At 35.8% G+C, this 22,133-nt stretch overlaps 2 protein-coding genes across 3 annotated transcripts in view; one reads left to right on the top strand and one right to left on the bottom strand.

The window, feature by feature from the left end:
* LOC123554834 (methanethiol oxidase-like) overlaps positions 1–22,133 on the bottom strand; it is a 136,292-nt gene that overhangs the window by 60,708 nt on the left and 53,451 nt on the right. The window lies entirely within an intron of this gene.
* On the top strand, positions 825–21,942 carry LOC123554836 (scavenger receptor cysteine-rich domain superfamily protein-like). Of its 2 annotated transcripts, none has more exons than XM_053547697.1 (10): positions 825–1,527; positions 1,912–2,068; positions 2,277–2,467; positions 2,961–3,096; positions 8,737–8,891; positions 9,061–9,205; positions 9,502–9,680; positions 14,579–14,708; positions 20,953–21,125; positions 21,777–21,942. In XM_053547697.1, the coding sequence occupies exons 1-10, from the start codon at positions 1,473–1,475 to the stop codon at positions 21,779–21,781; spliced, it is 1,326 nt and encodes a 441-aa protein (XP_053403672.1). In that variant the 5' UTR covers positions 825–1,472; the 3' UTR covers positions 21,782–21,942. The 2 variants fall into 2 exon arrangements, with proteins under 2 accessions (XP_053403672.1, XP_045201134.2); XM_045345199.2 differs by having other exon boundaries at positions 840–1,527; positions 14,546–14,708.

Raw genomic sequence — 22,133 nt, forward strand, 5'->3', positions numbered from 1 at the left:
AAGATGTTCTGTGGACTTACAGTATGCTAACTAGCAGGCTGTACAAATACGTATTGTATTTCATAAAACTATACCAACCTTCATTCAATGCTAGTGGCCCATTCAAGTCTAAACCTGTGAGGGACGTGCTCAAGAAAAATGTTGATATAATATTATTCTAAGAGCTGCGTTTTTTTCTCATAACCATTAAACTCTATATTCCAAATGAATCCCATCTTGACAGGTTTGTTATTAATATAATAATAGATATTATAATTATTATAATTGTTTTAAGTAGTCATCATTTAAAAAAGTGAGTATTGGTCTGATAATCTAATAATCAACAGGTGAAACAATATCAACACTTGAAATGTAATCCCCAGAGTCACCAAAGAGGCTGTCTAGATCGCTTCGTATAAAAACCATTAATCCTTTATTCTGATATTAATTTTATAAAATCAAAACATTTTACTAAAATATCAAGAACGATTACTGACAGCGATACGATATGATATTTTTTCTAGAGGCAAATATAAAACACAAGAAATTGAATTATAAATAATATCATGCTAGGAAAATACATTTCATAACTTTTCACAAATAGAGTTTGCTTTTGTTGCTCTGTTTCCAATGGATCTTATAGACAGCATTACAACCACTACCCGTCATTAAAGCCTCTCTGTCTCTCTCTCTGTCTGTCTGTCTCTCTCTCTCCTCTCTCAGCAATATTTTATTCGTTTTATTGTAAAAAAATGGTGGAATTTATCCCCTGTCAACGTAATCATAGTAAAATTGATAGTTTTCGTTTTTTCATTTTCAGACAATAAGGCGACGATATATTTAATTAATATAAGATTACTGTAAATCCACGAATTATAGAGCAAGGGAAACATGACAGAAATAAACAGACTTGGCAAACTTAAAACAGTATCAGCTAAGTTACCTTATATTGCAATTATATATTTTTATTTGCAACATTTCATAATGATAGTGTATTTTTAAATTGTGCAATGATTAAATGGTGCATTCGACAAGACGTTATATCTATATTGCTGTATACACAGCTTAAATAAATGTATCAGATGCAATTATTTGTTTCATTTTACGGGCCATGTTGTTGCTGTTGTTGTATTTTTGTTGATGTAAAATAGGATCTTCCTCATACATGCTACTGAACATGTTTGACTTTCTTTAATTATCCATTAACGCAACAATAATTTATTACATTAATGATATAAACCAATGCATGTGCTCTTTTATCACGTAAATCGTCGTAAGTTAAAACAAAAATATAGTTCCGTTTTTGAAAGGATTTATCAATTTTTATATACCACAAAGAATGATTTATTTGTCTGTTTACATCTTTGTAAAGTTTAGATTGTTTTTTACCTTAATAAGATACCTTAAATACTTTCATCACGCCGATTGTGAACTATAATCGTTGCGATTACAAACTGGTTTTGTCTATGTTAATATTATAAACTGTTTACAAAATGAAACTGTTCGTTCATTTGGCGAGTTGTTTGATATTCTTTAGCGTGAAAATAGGTTTGTTTATTTTATATATTCTTACTACATGTATATAAAACATTATACACTACCCGTACCTTTCCGCAGTCTAGTGAATATATTCGAAAATTGTTTAGGTTTAGTTTATATCTACATTTTTTAGCCTGATTGTGATGTGAGCTTGAACCTTATTTGAACCACTTTCGAGTCTGCTTCCTTGAAAAAAAGGTACTAGTAGTTGTGTCATATGAGAAAGTGTAAAAAAATAAACATGTTGGATCCCTCGAGTTAGTTGATAAGCTTCGTATATAAAATATATTATGCTTACATTGTTTTATCTCCTACTCTTACTCTTTCTGAGAGATAATGTGTTTTATCATTAATTTTATGTTTTAGTTATATTTACTCTTCTACACTTTGTAGTCACGGGATTGGATATACGACTATGGCCAGTAAATGCACGAGGAAATGAGGGGTTTGTCGAGGTATATCACGCAGGTTCATGGGGTTTAATCGGAAGCCCTGCGTTCAGGTTTTCAGATGCAACTGCTAGCTTACTTTGCAAGACTTTAGGATTAAGGTATATCTCTTTCATTTTCAGATCTGTTCCAACGTAATGCAAATGGAATGGTCTGAGCAAAAATATCAGTTAAAACGTAATACAAAAAGAATTATTTGTTTGGTAAATATTATCTATTGTTAATTCAAACAGAATGGGTTTGTGCAAAAAATGTCATTATCACTACCCTGTATGTTTCTTGGAAAAGCTCAGTTTTATATATTCACAGCGACTTAGGCTATAGTTCTGGATGGACTTCCATAGATAACTATGGTGGATATATCTGGACATATGGTCTTGAGTGTAACGGAAATGAGACTAGTATAGACCAGTGTAACAGACCGGGCAAATGGGAACGTTACAACTATTCAAATACAAGTAGCTGGGAGTATAGACATGGTACTAGGCTGTTTTGCGTAGGTAAATATGTATATATATTACCGGTATTTTCTGTTTTAGCTACCATCTGAAATCCAGGTTTTTCTTTATGAAAACAAACTTCAGAATTATGTTTAAAAATTGTTCTCAAAATTTAAGTCAACTAATGTCTGAACACACACAATAAAATTGTTACCTTGCCGACTGGTATTTATAAGCAATTACATGCAACCTATCTGCACTATTTGTTTGTTGTTGTTATCAAAGATATCGACATAAAACGAGAGTACAGTCCATAAAGTAAACAAACGCGTTTGTAAACATGGATGGCTACAAACGGAAGGGGGAGAAGCACTTTATAGATATTTCGATGGCAAAATACAATACATATCTGTAGCTCTGACCAACCTATAAACCGGGCAAGTCCATTTTGTAAGTACAACAACACTGTTGACCCAGTTAAACGAGCTGTAAGTGACATCAGTCTATTTGTCTCAAAGATTTGTGATTAATCATATTATATTATTTTCCTCAGATTCTCGAATAAAAGGTGGCCTAATGCGAAACACGGGAATAGTTGAAACTTCTTTCGATGGTAAAACTTACGCCCTTTGTTACGATGGGATTGATATGAACGCTGCAAACGTCGTTTGTAATCACCTAGGATACGAGTAAGTGTCTGTCTGTACTTGGCTTTGCATTGTTTTCAGAAAATGCAAGTTTTACAATCAAGAACAATAGGAAAAAAAGTCCTTCATATTAATTGCAGTTTATCCATGGCTATATACTGAATTTAGGAGAACATTTAATCTGGTATCACGCTTCGAGTGTTTGTCATATAATTATTGTTACAATGTCGTTTGTTCGCCATTCTGGCCTGTAAATGTCTATAGTGTCCTTATGTATTGGCTTAGGATTGAGAGCTTTGTAGGTGTAAGTCTATATCTGCGGTCAGTGAGGCTCATCAGTGTTATAATATTCTGGACATGGCGACTTGCTAGAGAATATTATACGCTGATACTCTAATTGTTGTTTGCTCATTAATTTTCATAAAAACGTCGTTGGTTTATTTTAGTGTCTATGTGCCGACAGATATAGAGTTTACATCACAAAGAATATCTGCACTCAACATTAATTGGTTAAACTATCCATTTTGTAGTACAATGTAATTTATTTAATTGTACATGTATAAGTATATGACTTGTTTACGGGACAGGGTAAAACGCAGACCACATACAGATAGAGTGACTGCAGACCACATACACAAAGAAGGGTTTTCTCTTGTGCAGACCAGATAGGTAAAGAAGGATATTGGAAAACGCAGACAACATAGAATGTGTTAAGGTGTGAAAAACTGACACTATGTTATTCTTTTATAAAGGACACTTAATTAAAACATTTGAATTAGAAATAATATTCCCAATTACTTTGATTTATATAATTTTGATATATTATTTTTATGCATTTGAAGTTGTAAAAGTATAAATTTTCAATATATAAAAAAAATCTATCCGTCACTATAATTTGATCAATTCGCATTTATTTTAATTCTGTGCTTTTTAATTCAGATTCATTGTATTCAATTATTTTCATGAATTAAATATTATATTAAGTAAATATTTTGAAAATGTCTTATTGACTACCTTTAAAAATATTTTTGTCTTCTACGCGAAGGAAATTAAATCACTTGACATTTTTAACTCTGTTTTCTACATTTTTCAGCAATATGTGATATTCGGAGAGAAAAAAAAATGATTTTGCACATAATTTGTTTTAGTTACATCTATTAATTGTCAAATCGGTTTCCTTGAAGAAGGCATATTGCCGTAAAAAAATAAGAAATAGAGTTATAAGACTGTATAGGAAAGCGGCGGGTTATATATTTCAAGGCCGTAGTCTATATTGTCATTTTGACAATTAAATAAAGAATTAAGAAAGTTATTTTCTTTTTTTTTTTTTAGTTTTTTCTCGGGCAGTTGAGCAAGGGGACAGATGTTACATACACATATTAAATGTTATATTCTGAAGAGGTTTTCTGCTGTTTAGACATGTTAGATGTCAATTTCTTATTTTTGTTATTATATGGGTTCTCCTTAAGAAATGAAACAGAAATATTTCTGATGTTATATCTAATATTTTTTTCACTTGTTAATTCCCAAGATTTCAGGAAGAAGAAAGTACAAAATTTTATGTTTTCAGTATCAAAACATAAATACAAAGGGATGTTTACCAAAACAGCTTTTAAAAAAGGAAAAAACACATCTTTAATGTAAACATTTCATTTGTTAGTCAATATGTTGCAAATATATTTCAAAATAACACACGATTCACTATGAAGAGGGGGGACGGATGTTATAGAACATTGTTTTTCATAAGCAAATGCATAGGTATAAAGTACATCAGATTTAGCTTATTATAAAGCTTTGATCTACATAAATATACATTTATGTGACTAAATCACATTGCAAGTGACATAAAACACATCTAGCCTCATCAATATATATGATTTTTTTTTTAAATGATTTTATTTACTCGGCACCACTTAACTTTTAATGTAGAGTAATAATTTTGTTCAAAAATACATGAATCAATATAGAATTCAATTACAAATATTACTAAATTAAGTTTATTTTCAAATTTCAATATAATATCTTATTTTGTTAAAGTTTTTCTCTCTCGCGTCTCTTTTTCTCTTTTAGCTTGTTGGTCCATGTTTTAGAACTTTAACAATACTGTTTTTTCAAACATATGAATTGATAGGCTCTTATCATTAAATTTAAATAAGCACTGGTCACTTTTTTAATTTGCATATTCAGACAGGTAGCTCCTCCTCCTCCTTTGGTATGATATGACCAATTTGTCTAATCAAAGCTTGTTAAGATTTTAATATTGTTTTTACAGGAGCAAGGTCGGGGTCCATTTATTGTTAACCATAATCCAATTAGGTAATGAAAAAGGTCCTTTGACCTAAATTTCATGAGAGGGGATTAACTTGTTTATTAGTTCATGCGCCTGAAGTTCAGTGTTTTATAACTAATTGATAAGGTGTTACTAACACCTATTAATCTGCCACTTTTTCTGCCCCCCGAGAAATTTGAAATTTTTTGCCTTATTTATTGACTAAAATGTTAAATTTCATAGGAAAGACTTGCATGGCTTTAACCTAGATTTAAGTATAAAAAATTAAATTGAAAAATACTTCGACATGAAAATAATGTAACATCTGTCCCTCTTTTTGTAACATCCGTCCCCTTATCTTACAGGCATATAATGAAGACATTTTATTGTACATAGTTTAAATTTCTTTTTTGTTTCTTGATTAATTACATGAACATAATGTTTAAAATCATACTATCTTTTTACACTTTTTTTCATCATTTAAGTAAAAAAAAAAACCCCTCCCCACTCCTAAAAATGCATTTTTTAAAATTTGTTTTTTTAAATGAGACATTATGACCACAAAAACAGTTATCATTTTGAAGTATTTTCTCCTGGTTTTGTAAATATAAGTTAAATAATGTTCATTTAGCCTTTGAAATAATATAGATATATAGAATTTATTAGCTGCCATGCTTAGGGGGATGGATCTTACGGGGATGGATGTTACAGACAACTGTTACACATTATTAATTATTTTCTTTAAAACATAGCATATTACTCATGTTTCACCTTTTTCATAATCAGTATGTAAAACTGAATCAGAATCAGTGTTTAATTAAGTTTTGCTTCTTCTATTTAAATAATTAATGTGGGGGACGGCTGTTACACATTTCTTTATCACAAACAGAAATTTTTAGGGGAAAATAGATTTTTTGGTTTGATTGATTGAGACAGAAATTTTTTCAGTTCATGTTTAGAGTTCTTTAATGTGATAAAAATTTAGTACTTAATGGTTTTTAAAAATTTGCAGGCATTACGCTGAGCATTTTATATTTAAAAAGTTATAGTAATAAAAATACTGCACTATATGTCTTGAATTATTATATATATAAATGTAAAGGTAATACAATTTTCTTTTTAACCAAAAAAAAAAATGGTTTGTTCAATTGGAAAAAAGAACTTGCAATTTAAAAATTAAAAAAAAGGATGCTAACACATTAACATACGGTAAAACTGGGTGTTTTTTCATGTACTAATTTGGCTGTATTTTTAATCCCCCGCCGTGGCGGAGGGATTATAGGAATGGTCTGCGTCCGTCCTTCCGTCCTTCCGTCCGTCCTTCCGTCCGTCCGTCCGTCCTTCCGTCCGTCCGTCCTTCCGTCCGTAACACTTTCGTGTCCGCTCCATATCTCCTAAACCCCTTGAAGGATTTTCATCAAACTTGGGTCAAATGATCACCTCATCAAGACGATGTGCAGAACCCATGAGTCAGCCTTGTCGGTTCAAGGTCAAGGTCACAACTCAAGGTCAAAGGTTTGAGCCTGCCATTTTGTGTCCGCTCTATATCTCCTAAACCCCTTGAAGGAATTTTATAAAACTTGGGTCAAATGCTCACCTCATCAAGACGATGTGCAGAACCCATGAGTCAGCCATGCCAGCTCAAGGTCAAGGTCACAACTTTGGGTCAAAGGTTTGAGCCTTCCATTTTGTGTCTGCTCTATATCTCTTAAACCCCTTGAAGGAATTTTATAAAACTTGGGTCAAATGATCACCTCATCAAGACGATGTGCAGAACCCATGAGTCAGTCATGCCGGCTCAAGGTCAAGGTCACAACTTGGGGTCAAAGGTTTGAGCCTTCCATTTTGTGTCCGCTCTATATCTCCTAAACCCCTTGAAGGATTTTCATCAGACTTGGGTCAAACGATCACCTCATCAAGGCGATGTACAGAACTTATGAGTCAGCCATGTCGGCTCAAGGTCAAGGTCACAACTGAAGGTCAAAGGTTTGAGCCTTCCATTTCATGTCTGCTCTATATCTCCTAAACCCCTTGAAGGAATTTTATAAAACTTGGGTCAAATGATTACCTCATCAGAACGATGTGCAGAAATTATGAGTCAACCATGCCAGCTCAAGGTCAAGGTCGCAACTAAGGGTAGAAGGTTTGAGCCTTCCATTTTGGTGTCCACTCTGTATCTCCTAAACCCCTTGAAGGATTTTCATCAAACTTGGGTCAAATGATCACCTCATCAAGAACTCATGAGTCAGCCATGTCAACTCGAGGTCAAGGTCACAACTGAAGGTCAAAGGTTTCAGCTCTGTATCTCCTAAACCCCTTGAAGGATTTTCATGAAACTTGGGTCAAATGATCACCTCATCAAGACGTTGTGCAGAATTCATGAGTCAGCCATGTCAGTTCAAGGTCAAGGTCACAGCTAAAATCAAAGGTTTACCCTTTCACTATCCATAGCAGTGGCGGGGGATTTAGCTGTCGTTCAGACTGCCTTGTTTTTCTGGTGATCCAATTGAAAAAAAAAAAAAAAACATTTCCAGATACATTTACTTTGTAATGAGGTAAAAAAAATAAAACTAAACAAATGGTTCTAGAAATATTTTCTTTTTAAAAAACAGGGCATTACATGCTTTTTTAAAAAAATTGGCCCATTTACTGTGCAGCAGGCAATATTCACGCAATCAAAACGCAATAAAATATCAATGTAATCATCAAGTATCATAACAGATTTTGAACTACTTTAAAAATATTAAGAAGATATATACTTGCTGTACTTCATTTTTTTTAATTACTGTGAATAACAACAACAAGTTAATTATGGCGTTCATTTATTTATTTTTTACTTTCTTTCATGTTTTATGTCATAAACAGATCAAACACATTTTGCCTTTTCAGACATATTAAAATACTCCAATTAGCTCATCTATTAATAGTTGTGTATACATTATTATTATCAAAAAATCATATTTATTTTAATTTAGTTATTATGAGAAGATCAAACAATTATTGTCTTCAAACATATTAATCTCAAACAGTTCATCTCTAATTAACTGAACCAATTAAACTTATTAATTTCAAAGGTACCCAGTTGATTAAATTTAAGGATAAAAGCTATAACTTTTAACAGTTTGCATAATTAATGTGCCATAATTAGCAATTAACCCATTCATTTTTATTCAATTCATATTCTATGTTGTCTGCGTTTTCCAATATCCTTCTTTACCTATATGGTCTGCATAAGGAAAAACCCTTCTTTGTGTATGTGGTCTGCAGTCACTCTATCTGTATGTGGTCTGCGTTTTACCCTGTGCCCTTGTTTACCTGTATTCCCGAAGGATATTGGTGAAAATGTAATATAATATGTAATTACTCGTTCACATGTAACTTACAATAGTAATAAAACATGTATTACGTTTAAGTGGTGCACTCAGCATAGAGAAGGGAGCAGCAGACACTACTCCACTATATGACATGAAACTAGCATGCAAAGGTTGTGAATACTCTTTAACAGAATGTGACCGCTCAACGAGTTTAAACTCTAAGTGCCTGTATGCAGCGGTTGTTACATGTAAAGGTATGACTAAAGATACATTTTCTTAACCTGTCTGCAAAGGTTTTCATTGTACTTTCTTCACAACATTATAAACAAAATGTTCTAAAGATCTGTAGCAGCCATACATTCCCCATACACTCTTGCCGTTGATGCATGACGAACTGAACTTATTCTTTCTTCTCAATTGTAGCTGTTCGGATTGCACGGATGAGTCGCTACATAGACGAAGGACCAGTTGAAGTTTTCAATGAAGGTTCATGGGGCTTTGTTGGTAACCCGGGCTTTTCTTTTGATAATGAAACAGCATCGTATCTTTGTAGAAGATTTGGCCTGAGGTATGACTCAAATATTTAATTCTTAAGACAGTCGGACGAAGCTAAATAAGTCTAAAACGTTTTAAGGATAGGTGGGACGTTTTTCGAGTGCAGCTTTTCCTATCAGGTGTTCATTATTGTTTCTCCACGTACCAATGTAAATTAAAACGCCTTTCAATAAACTTTATTGATCATTTGACAAATTGACTCTTTCAATATTGAAAAGATGAATTGATTTCAATTGTAATTCGGGACTTCGTTCACATTATTTGCCGACAGCACATATCTTTCTCCTATCAGCCTTTTCAACATTTCAGTGACGTTGGGTTTAGTACATCTAGTCACTCATTGCAGACGTACGGACGGAAAGCATGGCTAAGTCGGCTTACTTGTAAAGGAGACGAGGCAGATATAATGCAATGTAGTCACCCGAATTTCAGTACAGTACCAATACTGATGCATACCTATAAGTGGGGGACATGGCTTTATTGTTTTAGTAAGTTGTAACATATTTATAGTGAAAACCGTGTCCGTGTAAACATCGAACTAAAAGCGAGTCTTTGTAAACAACGGTAAACACCGAACTAAAACCGAACCTGTGTAAACAACGGTGGACATTGAACTAACACAGTCTGTGTAAACAACGGTAACATCGAACTAAAACTGATTATGTCTAAACAATGGCGGACATCGAACCAAAATCGTTTCTATAGGTGATCAAATATGATTATGTGATTTAAAAAAAAATACACTAAACAAAACTTCTAACGCCCACATGATCACACTGGATAACCGGCTATCCTGACGCCCGCTGGAAATGTAACCCAGCTGTAAATCGGTAGGTAATTTTTTTTTATTTATTTCTATTAAAACGAAGCCAATTCTTGCAAATCAACTTGACAGTTTTGTTAAGGAATGACCATGGCTTACATTTACAATTTCTGGGCCAAATACGATTGTTACGTTTTGAGATTTCGCTAACAATTTCTTCAGTTTGAAAAAATCAAGCAAAAATCCAAAGTTTTGCGCAAATTGTTTTGTTTATGAACAACCTGTGAAAACTTTTATCATCTGGTTTAACAGATGTGTCCTTTCGGAACACTAAAGTTTCCGGGTTCTACGTTATTCCTGAAAAAGAATATTAGCCGTTAAATGGGCATGGTCGAAAATAAAAGACTGTCGAAAACGGCCGCTAGTTCTGTCGTTGAACTCGAATGTTAACATTTATAGACTATCCATTAACTCCGATGATTTTGAATACTTTTGTATAGACTATCCATTAACTCCGATGATTTTGAATACTTTTGTATGTAAAAAGTATTACTTGCAATGATTTGACGGAAACGTAATTATTTTTAAAAATGGCATTTTCATTTCAAGAGGCTTTAGGACTACATGTATATTCCTTCACACCCGGGCTGAATATTAACCTAGTTCACGCGTTCTTGCCATTTTTCCGCCATGCGAAAGCCAACAATATATTTTTTTTGCAGTTACACCGAAGCAATATAATACATATTGCCATGCATTTTGCCTGCTTTTGATGGTGGAGGAAAACTACTACAGGTGCCTCCGGGCTACTACAGAAAGTAATTCCACCTCAGGTTTTGCAAGTGCAAAAATGATTGCTTCTGGTCGTCAGTCCTTTGAATTTCGTTTGAAGAATTCAGTATCTTTAATGAATCTCAAATGCCCGTTCTTGTTTTGAAAAGTGTTCTTAGTGCGGTGCTTGATAGGTGTATAATCTTATTTGCTCATACAAAATTATTTAATTGCTCCTAATGTAAATCTGCCATTTTGTTTTATTCATAAATACCTTTTCAACAAATACCAGTTTATTCGTGGTCTAAAACTGCAAGTTGTTGATGTATAGAGGCAAACGATTGTTTCAGATCTAAATAAGCAGAACTTTGCAAAATCTCACATGACTGTTAATCAGTTATTTCTTAACATGGTAGCCACATGTAGTTAATCAACATATAACAAGGTAGATCGGAACTCTTCTTTGCTTGTTTACGATCTTACACAGTCAGCTATCAAACAAAACCGCATGAAAATAAAAGTTCTACTATACGACACAATAATTATATTTGAAATTTTGTCTTTGCATATAGGAATTGCCAGTCAGACACAGAATACTTTTTTATAGCTCTGTGTTAAAGATTTTTTTTCGGCGAACGCCGTCTAAATTCGTTTTCGTTACCTATGCCACGTGACTTCAGTTTGCAAATCAAACTACTTGATAACGCATTATAGATAATTTATCAAAATGGAAGAGTTATGCAACACTCTTCCTGATTGGACGAGAGAGTCAATTTCTTTCACTCTGTTGATTGTGCTACGCTGAGTGAAATGTAGACAAAGCGTTTATCCTAAACGACGCTGTTCACTGTTTTAAAGCTAACTTTGGCTCAGTATATTTAGCAAGAATACTGATATATCTCAAAATGATAAGTAAGTTTAATAAATATGATAAAAACCTGTTCAAATACCAACATATATCAAATTAAAGAAAGAGCTGAATATGGTCTGCGTATCACATGAATAAGGGTGTGATAAGAGTCTTTTATGTAGAGAATTGCTTTTTAAAAGATTTTCCTTGTTACAATTGTCGTCTGTATATGAAAAGGTTTCTTGCTTTTGTGACTTATTCAGACTGCATATTAAAATGAGTACTTGTTTGCTTTGATATATTTGTTATAGATTATTTAACTGATTTATAATATATGAATATTTTTCTTTAGTATGGTATGCAAATATTGAACTCAGTTGAAATCTGTTTTATTATATATATGCTATATAATGACTGAATCTCATTACACTGAAACGAAGGTACGCTGCATACAGTCTATCTATGTGATATAACTACGGTCAAACTTTGCTTATGAAACAGAAATATTGAAATAATTGCTTGATCTTCACTTTTTTATAGGTGTGACGTCATTGTCCAAAGATTCATGAATAGCGAATATGCATTTGTTAGAGTGGGATCAGTTGGCCTATTTTAGAAATAAATAAAAAATAATAAATAAATAAATCCTTTAAATGATTTTTTCTCATGTACATGTATTCTTATCAAACTTGATTTGTAGCATCTTTATTAGGCCCGCAGCCAACTTTGTTCAGCTGGGACATTTAACCCCTTTTAGGGGCTGCTAGAGCTAAAACTAGAAATGCCTTTATACAGCGTCTCATGAACAGCTTGGTGGATCTTTGTCATACTTGGTCTGGAGCATCATTATAAGGTCCTCTTCCAAATTTATTTATATAGGAACTTGGGCCCTATTAGGGACCACTATAGCTAAAAGTAGATATGCCTTTCTTCGCATTAACCACTAAAATGTAATGGATTTTTATCAAACTCGATGTGTATCAATATCGTAAGGTCTCCTGCCATTTTGTTACAAATGGGGATAGGGACCAATTTAGCTAAAAATATAAACACGTTTAATGACCTCTTCTCATGAACCGCTTCATGAATCTTCATCAAACTACTGTTGTAATTATTCGTCTAAGGATAAACGAAACAAAATTGCAACCCTACGAAACCTTTGCGAAAAATTAAAAGAGAACCATTTAAATTGTTAAAGTGCGGTGTTTAGTTTTGCAATTTGAAAAATGTTAGATGAAAGATGAATGTTAGATGAAAAATTCATAAACTTCTTTCCTTATTACAATTCGCCGACCATCATTTTTAAAGATATTTCTTGTTTGTTATACTATCATTGGAGGTGGTCATTAATGAATGGGCCTCACTAATACTTGTATCATCGGTAACACATGTTTGAAGACTGTACATGTACAGTATCAGTCCATGCATGTAGAATCAGAGCCCGGACAAGACACTGCGGGCGGACGGACGGACGAAAGGAACAAAGCAACTTTTAGACCCTAAACCAAAAGGACAATGATAATGAAATCAACCAGAATTACTCGACATGGCAATAAGGACCATACATAAGTATATACAAACTGTTTACTGACTGCAAGTATACACATTTTACACGAAAGACGGAAGAAATCGCAAAACACAGACAGACTAAACAGATACAAAATATACATAAAGAAGAGACACTACGGGGCATATAACATGTCTACAAGACAGTTTTTTTTTTACTTTTATACAGCTGTATTCTCGATAGCCGACAGCTGACTTCAACGACTGCCTATTTCAAATACAGCGGCCGTTTTCGACAGTCTTTTTTTTCTCGACCATGCCTATTTAACGGCTAATATACTTTTTCAGGAATAACGTAGAACCCGGAAACTTCACACATGTGTTCCGAAAGGACACATCTGTTAAACCAGATGATAAAAGTTTTCAGGTTGTTCATAAACAAAACAATTTACGCAAAACTTTGGATTTTTTGCTCGATTTTTCAAACTGAAGAAATTGTTAGGGAATATCTCAAAACATAACGATCGTTTTTGGCCCAGAAATTGTAAATGTAAGCTATGGTCATTCCTTGACAAAACTTTCAAGTTGATTTGCAAGAATTGGCTTCTTTTTAATAGAAAAAAAATGAAAAACTTTACCTACCGATTTACAGCTGGGTTACATTTCTAGCTGGGTTACATTTCCAGCGGGCGTCAGGATAGCCGGTTATCCAGTGTGATAATAGCTCATATCAAACGGTACATTTTTGTAAAGTTCACACTTTTGGAAAAAGTCTTTGTTAATACCATAATAAAATTTCAACAAAATCAGTTGACGGTATGGTCATTTTTATATATTTTACTGCCTCAGAATTTTTTGAAAAAAAAAGTTACAAAAATACACATAAATTTCTAGAATTCAAGAACGAGCGAATTACGTTACAAGGCAGGAAAATCGTAACGAAGATAGAATAACTTCTTTCTCCTGTCATATTATGGGAACACATAAATTTGACTTGCTATTAAATTTTGATCATATATCAGTGAAAGACAAACTGGAATCTCTGTATTCTTATAAATGATCTTTGATTATTTTTTTTTGAAAACTGTACATGTACAGTATGTGTTTTTTGTGACTTTTTAAAAGTTGGTAGAGGTCGTAAATATAAATGAAATTATGAGTTTGCAAGACATTTTAACATTTGATCCATAACATATTTTCCAAAACATGTAAGAAATTTGAAAAATGTTCTATTAGAATTATGAAACATATTACCAAAACATTATGTATATCAGGGGACACATAAATATGAAGTCTTTACAATAAGATTTACCTCTTATTTTCAGTTGTACATTTATAAGATTCAAATACACTGTATTCTTATATGTACATTTCAGTGTTTAGATAAATAATGATAATAATACAGATTTTTGTTTGTCAGTCTTTGAATTAATTTCAACAGGATATAATGTTTATTGTTAAAGGTTATAATATTACTCAAATTCGTCTGACTGGAGGTAATTCACAGAACGAAGGCCGGGTGGAGCTTCTCATTAATGGCAGATGGGGTTCTATTTCAAGTTATTATTCGCGATCCTACAACATTGAAAATGCCGCAAAAGTTCTGTGCAAGGAAATGGGATACAGGTATGACATTTCATTTAGGCGATTTATTCTATAGAAAATATTAGGTTTCCTTTCAATGGAGAATGTACGCACAATCATCTACATACTATTCTAGTTGTTTAACAGAGTAACGTTAGCCGATGCTATAGAGTGTGAGCTAGGGGAGCTGTACAGGTTTAAATAGGGGTGATAGCTTTGTTACTATCCTATACATTGGTCTTGCAACACACGTCTTGCTGAGGTTAAGGGTGATAGCTGTGTAACTATGCTATACATTGGTCTTGCAACACACGTCTTGCAGGTGTTAGGGGTGATAGCTTTGTTACTATCCTATACATTGGTCTTGCAACACACGTCTTGCTGGGGTTAAGGGTGATAGTTGTGTAACTATGCTATACATTGGTCTTGCAACACACGTCTTGCAGGGGTTAGGGATGATAGCTGTGTAACTATGCTATACATTGGTCATGAACAGACGTCTTGCTGGGGTTAGGGGTGATAGCTTTGTAACTATGCTATACATTGGTCTTGCAATACACGTCTTGCTGAGGTTAAGAGTGATAGATGTGTAACTATGCTATACATTGGTCATGAACAGACGTCTTGTTGGGGTTAGGGGTGATAGCTTTGTTACTATGCTATACATTGGTCTTGAAACATACGTCTTGCTGAGGTTAGGGGTGATAGCTGTGTAACTATGCTATACATTGGTCTTGCAACACACGTCTTGCAGGGGTTAGGGGTGATAGCTGTGTAACTATGCTATACATTGGTCATGAACAGACGTCTCGCAGGGGTAAGGGGTGATAGCTTTGTAACTATGCTATACATTGGTCATGAACAGACGTCTTGCCGGGGTTAGGGGTGGTAGCTTTGTAACTATGCTATACATTGGTCGTGCAACAGACGTCTTGCTGGGATTAGGGGTGATAGCTTTGTAACTATGCTATACATTGGTCATGCAACAGACGTCTTGCCGGTGTTAGGGGTGATAGCTTTGTAACTATGCTATACATTGGTCATGCAACAGACGTCTTGCTGGGGTTAGGGGTGATAGCTTTGTTACTATGCTAACATTGGTCATGAACAGACGTCTTGCTGAGGTTAGGGGTGATAGCTTTGTAACTATGCTATACATTGGTCATGCAACAGACGTCTTGCTGGGGTTAGGGATGATAGCTTTGTAACTATGCTATACATTGGTCTTGCAACACACGTTTTGCTGAGGTGTGATAGCTGTGTAACTATGCTATACATTGGTCATGCAACAGACGTCTTCCTGGGGTTAGGGGTGATAGCTTTGTAGCTATTCTATACATTGGTCTTGCAACACACGTCTTCCTGAGGTTAAGGGTGATAGCTGTGTAACTATGCTATCTTAACACCGAAAATCCCCCAGCGCTCCCTCAGATCCTCGGAGTCATCAGTTGACTGTTACATCGTCCCTTTCAACAAGCGAAAAACTTTTAGTGATAGAAGCTTTAGTACTATAGGGCCAAAGTTGTGGAACAATTTGCCGTTGAACATCAGACAAAGTTCTTCAATTGACTGCTTTAGGAAAAGGTTGAAAACGCATTTCTTCAGAGACTACTTTGCATTATTCTAAGTTTTGACTGAGTTTTAAACAATGATGCTGGTGACAGTGATAGAAATTTAATGTTTGTCTGTGATAATTGTATGTTAGTAATATTTTAAAATATAGTATTATCATTGACTTTAAATTAATAATTGCTATTTTGATTCGTTTTAATTAATCTTATTTAAAATATTTTATATTTAATATTTTATTTCAACTTGTATTGTAAAACGCCATTGAATATGTTTTAAATGTAGAAATAGGCGTTTAAGCAAATAAACCAGTTTCAGTTTCAGTTTCAGTATGCTATACATTGGTCATCAACAGAGGTCTAGCTTGGGTTAGGGGTGATAACTTTGTAACTCTGCTATACATTGGTCATGCAACAGACGTCTTGCTGGGGTTAGGGTTGATAGCTTTGTAACCGTGCTATACATTGGTCATGCAACAGACATCTTGCTGGGGTTAGGGGTGATAGCTGTGTAACTATGCTATACATTGGTCATGCAACAGACGTCTTGCCGCGATTAGGGGTGATAGCTGTGTAACTATGCTATACATTGGTCATGCAACAGACGTCTTGCTGGGATTAGGGGTGATAGCTGTGTAACCGCGCTATACATTGGTCATGCAACAGACGTCTTGCCGGGGTTAGTAGTGATAGCCTTGTAACTATGCTATACATTGGTCATGAACAGACGTCTTGCCTGGATTAGGGGTGATAGCTTTGTAACTATGCTATACATTGGTCATGAACAGACGTCTTGCTGAGGTGAGGGGTGATAGCTTTGTAACTATGCTATACATTGGTCATGAACAGACATCTTGCTGGGGTTAGGGGTGATAGCTTTGTTACTATGCTATGCATTGGTCATGAACAGACGTCTTGCTGGGGTTAGGGGTGATAGCTTTTTAACTATGCTATACATTGGTCATGCAACAGACGTCTTGCTGGGGTTAGGGGTGATAGCTTTGTAACTATGCTATACATTGGTCATGCAACAGACGTCTTGCTCAGGTTAGGGTTGATAGCTTTGTTACTATGCTATACATTGGTCATGAACAGACGTCTTGCTGAGGTGAGGGGTGATAGCTTTGTAACTATGCTATACATTGGTCATGCAACAGACGTCTTGCTGGGGTTAGGGATGATAGCTTTGTAACTATGCTATACATTGGTCTTGCAACACACGTCTTGCTGAGGGGTGATAGCTGTGTAACTATGCTATACATTGGTCATGCAGCAGACGTCTTGCTGGGGTAAGGGGTGATAGCTTTGTAGCTATTCTATACATTGGTCTTGCAACACACGTCTTCCTGAGGTTAAGGGGTGATAGCTGTGTAACTATGCTATACATTGGTCATGAACAGAGGTCTAGCTGGGGTTAGGGGTGATAACTTTGTAACTATGCTATACATTGGTCATGCAACAGACGTCTTGCTGGGGTTAGGGGTGATAGCTTTGTAACTATGCTATACATTGGTCATGCAACAGACGTCTTGCTGGGATTAGGGGTGATAGCTGTTTAACTATGCTATACATTGGTCATGCAACAGACGTCTTGCCGGGGTTAGGGGTGATAGCCTTGTAACTATGCTATACATTGGTCATGAACAGACGTCTTGCCGGGGTTAGGGGTGATAGCCTTGTAACTATGCTGTACATTGGTCATGAACAGACGTCTTGCCGAGGTGAGGGGTGATAGCTTTGTAACTATGCTATACATTGGTCATGAACAGACGTCTTGCTGGGGTTAGGGGTGATAGCTTTGTTACTATACTATGCATTGGTCATGAACAGACGTCTTGCTGGGGTTAGGGGTGATAGCTTTGTAACTATGCTATGCATTGGTCATGAACAGACGTCTTGCTGGGGTTAGGGGTGATAGCTTTGTAACTATGCTATACATTGGCCATGCAACAGACGTCTTGCTGGGATTAGGGGTGATAGCTTTGTAACTATGCTATACATTGGTCATGCAACAGACGTCTTGCTGGGGTTAGGGGTGATAGCTTTGTAACTGTGCTATACATTGGTCATGCAACAGACGTCTTGCTGGGGTTAGGGGTGATAGCTTTGTAACTGTGCTATACATTGGTCATGAACAGACATCTTGCTGAGGTTAAGGGTGATAGCTTTGTAACTGTGCTATACATTGGTCGTGCAACAGACGTCTTGCTGGGATTAGGGGTGATAGCTTTGTAACTGTGCTATACATTGGTTATGCAACAGACGTCTTGCTGGGATTAGGGGTGATAGCTTTGTAACTATGCTATTCAATGGTCATGCAACAGATGTCTTGCTGAGGTTAGGGGTGATAGCTGTGTAACTATGTTATACATTGGTCGCGCAACAGACGTCTTGCTGAGGATAGGGGTGATAGCTGTGTAACTATGCTATACATTGGTCGTGCAACAGACGTCTTGCTGGTGTTAGGGGTGATAGCTTTGTAACTATGCTATACATTGGTCGTGCAACAGACGTCTTGCTGGGATTAGGGCTGATAGCTTTGTAACTATGCTATACATTGGTCATGCAACAGACGTCTTGCTGAGGTTAGGGGTGATAGCTGTGTAACTACGCTATACATTTAGGGGCCTCCGTGGCCGAGTGGTTAAGGTCGCTGACTTCAAATCACTTGCCCCTCATCGATGTGGGTTCAAGCCTCACTCGGGGCGTTGAATTCTTCATGTGAGGAAGCCATCCAGCTGGCTTACGGAAGGTCGGTGGTTCTATCCAGGTGCCCGTTCGTGATGAAATAATGCACGGAGGGGCACCTGGGGTCTTCCTTCACCATTAAAGCTGGAAAGTCGCCATATGACCTATCATGTGTCGGTGCGACGCTAAATCCAACAACAACGCTATACATTGGTCATGCAACAGACGTCTTGCTGAGGTTAGGGGTGATAGCTTTGTAACTATGATAACATTGGTCATGCAACAGACGTCTTGCTCAGGTTAGGGGTGATAGCTTTGTAACTATGCTATACATTGGTCATGCAACAGACGTCTTGCTGGGACTAGGGGTGATAGCCTTGTAACTATGCTATACATTGGTCATGCAACAGACGTCTTGCTGGGGTTAGGGGTGATAGCTTTGTAACTATGCTATACATTGGTCATGCAACAGACGTCTTGCTGAGGTTAGGGGTGATAGCTGTGTAACTATGCTATACATTGGTCATGCAACAACGTCTTGCTGAGGTTAGGGGTGATAGCTATGTAACTATGCTATACATTGGTCATGCAACAGACGTCTTGCTGAGGTTAGGGGTGATAGCTGTGTAACTATGCTATACATTGGTCATGCAACGGACGTCTTGCTGAGGCTAGGGGTGATAGCTGTGTAACTATGCTATACATTGGGGTGATAGCCTATACATTGGTCATGAACAGACGTCTTGCTGAGGTTAGGGGTGATAGCTGTGTAACTATGCTATACATTGGTCATGCAACGGACGTCTTGCTGAGGTTAGGGGTGATAGCTTTGTTACTATGCTATACGTTGGTCATGCAACAGACGTCTTGCTGAGGTTAGGGGTGATAGCTGTGTAACTATGCTATACATTGGTCATGCAACGGACGTCTTGCTGAGGTTAGGGGTGATAGCTGTGTAACTATGCTATACATTGGGGTGATAGCCTATACATTGGTCATGCAACAGACGTCTTGCTGAGGTTAGGGGTGATAGCTGTGTAACTATGCTATACATTGGTCATGCAACGGACGTCTTGCTGAGGTTAGGGGTGATAGCTTTGTAACTATGCTATACATTGGTCATGAAACGGACGTCTTGCTGGTACTAGGGGTGATAGCTTTGTAACTATGCTATACATTGGTCATGCAACAGACGTCTTGCTGAGGTTAGGGGTGATTAGGGGTGATAGTTTTGTAACTATGCTATACATTGGTCATGCAACAGACGTCTTGCTGGGATTAGGGGTGATAGCTGTGTAACTGTGCTATACATTGGTCATGCAATAGACGTCTTGCTGGGGTTAGGGGTGATAGCTTTGTAACTGTGCTATACATTGGTCATGCAACAGACGTCTTGCTGGGATTAGGGGTGATAGCTTTGTAACTATGCTATACATTGGTCATGAGCATACGTCTTGCTGGGGTTAGGGGTGATAGCTTTGTAACTATGCTATACATTGGTCGTGCAACAGACGTCTTGCTGGGAGTAGGGGTGATAGCTTTGTAACTGTGCTAAAACTTGTTTAGATATAACATTATGCAAGTCACAACTGGAAGATTTAAACGAGAGAAAGTAAAACTAACACCTTTAGTGTCTGAATTGTTTGAAAAGGCAAATCATCAGTAGTATTTCAACAAAAATCGTACTTTCTTAAACTGTCAGTATTCAAAACTGGGTTCGAGGTTTTGTCTTGCAAATACACATGTAGTACTGGTGGTAATAAATCTCAAAAATGGACGAACAAGGCATTCATTATTTTACTTAGAGATGTATAAATTCAGTATTTCAAAACAAGATCAGTATACATAACATATAAACGACTTGGCAGTTAATATAACGAATTATTAAGTGACTTACTAGGGCATATTAATAATGACCTAATACAGGTTACTTCATGCTTCAGGAATGGTCGTCTCGTATTTTGTGTTTGGACACTGTACTCTTGTCACATTATCACGTGTTTAAACGACATTTAACTTTATTTTGATAGCGGACTAGACATGGTGATGTATAATGGCAATATAGGTCGGTCTGACGACCTGTTCTGGATGTCAGAGGTATCCTGTAACGGCAAGGAGGATAGCGTAATGAAGTGTCGTTTCATAAAAGGACCACGTCCCATGACCTATGTTCACCCTGTCTATCTTAAAATCAGATGTAGCGGTAAGTTTTCATGCTACATAACCCTGTAGACGATTTTCTATTGAACTTCTACCTTAATTACCAAAAGAACCTCGCATGTCTTACCTACAGGTATGTAGATAGACCTACAGCGGTCTTTAAAATAAGAAGTTTAACTACAGATAATAGCGCTAAAATTATTTCACTAATATAACTGAATATGCCTGATTTGAGATAAAAGGATCGCCAATCATTGGTATGTTAATATAATTGCAAATCTTTTAGATAGTTTTAGCAATTATAAAGTTCTACTGTTGACGTTCCTGTCGCGTTTCTAATAAATTAGGAAACCAACGAACTTTACCCTTACCCTATTAAATTTCTATAATAAACTTATCCATCATTCATTAACTGTTAAAAGGGGTGCATACCAAAAAGATACTGACTAAATGGCGAACAATGCAGGTCAAGATCAGACTGCATGGATGTGCAAGCTGATCATGATCTGCACTGGTCGCATAAGCAGAATCTATCGTGTCCAGCATGGTAAGGGTTAAAGTGTGAGGAAAAATATATATTTATTTATTGACCATACAAGATGAGCAGGGAAACAAAATGATAAAGAAACATATAAGAAAGACTTGCCATATATATGTACAGATATATGTACATATGTTGATTTTATAATTTCAGGCTGACCTGATACCTAACCATACATATAAGAGGATACTATAACAGTTCAGGCAATTGTCCAAAGTCACAGACCATCGTTTACTGTGTTATTTCAGTGTTGTATCTTTCTTAATGGTATTTGGACATGTTGGTTTTTTAATTAAACATATTTTGCTTTCATAACACATTATTATGTAATTATTTGTTTACATACATGTATAGGGAATTACATTTTAATTTACGGTATTACAAGGTAACTTACATGAAGTCCATTTAACGTAAAGAGAATTGTTAGATAGAAATGTAAAAATATACCCGGCATGATAAAAAAAATCAGTACGAAGGGGTGCACATAAAGTTTGAAAAAAATTGAAAGTA

The sequence above is a fragment of the Mercenaria mercenaria genome, chromosome 7 (genome assembly GCF_021730395.1).
Source record: "Mercenaria mercenaria strain notata chromosome 7, MADL_Memer_1, whole genome shotgun sequence".
Classification (NCBI taxonomy): Eukaryota; Metazoa; Mollusca; class Bivalvia; order Venerida; family Veneridae; genus Mercenaria; species Mercenaria mercenaria.